The sequence below is a fragment of the Podarcis muralis genome, chromosome 17 (assembly GCF_964188315.1).
Source record: "Podarcis muralis chromosome 17, rPodMur119.hap1.1, whole genome shotgun sequence".
Classification (NCBI taxonomy): domain Eukaryota; kingdom Metazoa; phylum Chordata; class Lepidosauria; order Squamata; family Lacertidae; genus Podarcis; species Podarcis muralis.
In genome coordinates this window covers 4,218,338-4,219,926 of record NC_135671.1, presented here as the reverse complement: position 1 = coordinate 4,219,926, position 1,589 = coordinate 4,218,338, and the positions used below count along the sequence as shown (strand labels likewise).

At 42.1% G+C, this 1,589-nt stretch overlaps 1 protein-coding gene across 1 annotated transcript; it reads left to right on the top strand.

Moving 5' to 3' along the window:
• Positions 1 to 319: 319 nt before the first annotated feature.
• LOC144326006 (taste receptor type 2 member 8-like) lies at positions 320 to 1,165 on the top strand. The gene has a single exon (XM_077921594.1). It carries the CDS (start codon positions 320 to 322, stop codon positions 1,163 to 1,165), a length of 846 nt encoding a protein of 281 aa, XP_077777720.1.
• The last annotated feature ends 424 nt before the right edge of the window (positions 1,166 to 1,589 follow it).

The following is a 1,589-nucleotide window of genomic DNA, read 5'->3' as shown; positions in this document are numbered from 1 at the left end:
ACAACAGGACAGATGATACAGATTTAGTAATAGAATCTTTCCAGGTGTGATTTGCATCTGAAGAGAATCAACAACTGAAAATAGCTCCTTCCTCTCTCTGCAAGCATTTCTGTTATAGATAAAAGGCGGAAAGATTGAGCTCTACACTGGTCATATAAAGGGAAGCATCAACAGCAGACAGGGCTAATATTCAACATTATAGTGGAAGAAACGCTCTTATTACGTGCTCAGAAATATGCCAACCTCATCTGAATTGTTCACCTTCATTCTTCTTGTTATTGAAACTCTCATAGGAATGGTGGGAAATGGATTTATCGCTATGGTTAACTTCATTGACTGGCATAGAAGCAGAAAACTTTCCCCAGCTGACATGATCCTGAGTTGTCTTGGCTTGTTCAGATTTCTATTTCATGAAGTTGTGATACAGTCGGCAATATTCAAGCTCTTTTTCTTGGACGCTGTTCGACCAACGGATGTAAAAATGGCACGCTACAGCAGCTGGACATTTGTTACTACTACTGACCTTTGGTTTGCCACTTGGCTCAGTGTCTTGTACTGTGTAAAAATTGCTAACTTCTCCCACCCTCTCTTTCTGCAAATGAAGCGGAGATTCCCTGGGCTGGTGCCTTGGCTGCTTCTGGGGACTGTGGGCTTCTCTGCAATCACCACCACTGTGGCAGTAATAGGCAGTAGCAAAATGACTAAATGTAATCTATTTGAATCATTCCCAAGCAATAACAGTGATTCGGAAATTAAAATGTCTAACGACTGTTGGTATGTTGCCCTCCTATATACTGCTCCAAATTTCCTTCCCTTCATGATATTTCTGTCCTCGTCCATCTTATTACTAACTTCTCTGTGGAGACACAAAAACCTTCTACAAAGCAGTGCTAGGGATGCCAGCACAGAGGTTCACCTAAATGCCATCAAAGCCCTGGCTTCTTTCTTCATTCTCTACATATCTAGTTTTCTCATGGAAATTCTGGGCATACTGAACAACTGGATAGGCATTACAGATGCTTGGGCACTCATACTTATTTTAAATGTGATAGCTTCATATTCCTCTGGCCATGCTGTTATCCTGATCTTCATGAATCCTAGACTGAAACAGAAATCAATAAGGATACTCCATCAACTAAAATGTTGGATGAAGCCTTCATCTTAAGGGTCTCCAAGACCTTATGGAAGTGACATCCCCTCGCAAGAACAATACCATCTGTGTAAGTGTGTGTGTGTGTGTGTGTGTGTGTGTGGGCACGCGCCCGCGCGCCCACATATGCACTGAGGATACAGTCTACCGGACATTCTCCCACACAAGACTGCCTGGCCATTGTAAGGAAGTTTGCACAGGAGAACTTCCTGCTGGGTATGCCCTTTTCTGCATTTTACTCTGTTTGCTTAATGATTTATTATTATGTCAAAATTTAACAACGATTGTTCTGCCAAATGGGGTTCCTTCCCTGTTCTGTGCTTTGATTTCAGATATCGATATTAACCTTATCTTAATTATTTACACAGAATTGTGGGGTGGCTGCTGTATGAGCCAACAGTGCTGTGGAAAAGTTGCTTCTGCCTCTCTCTTTGAGTGC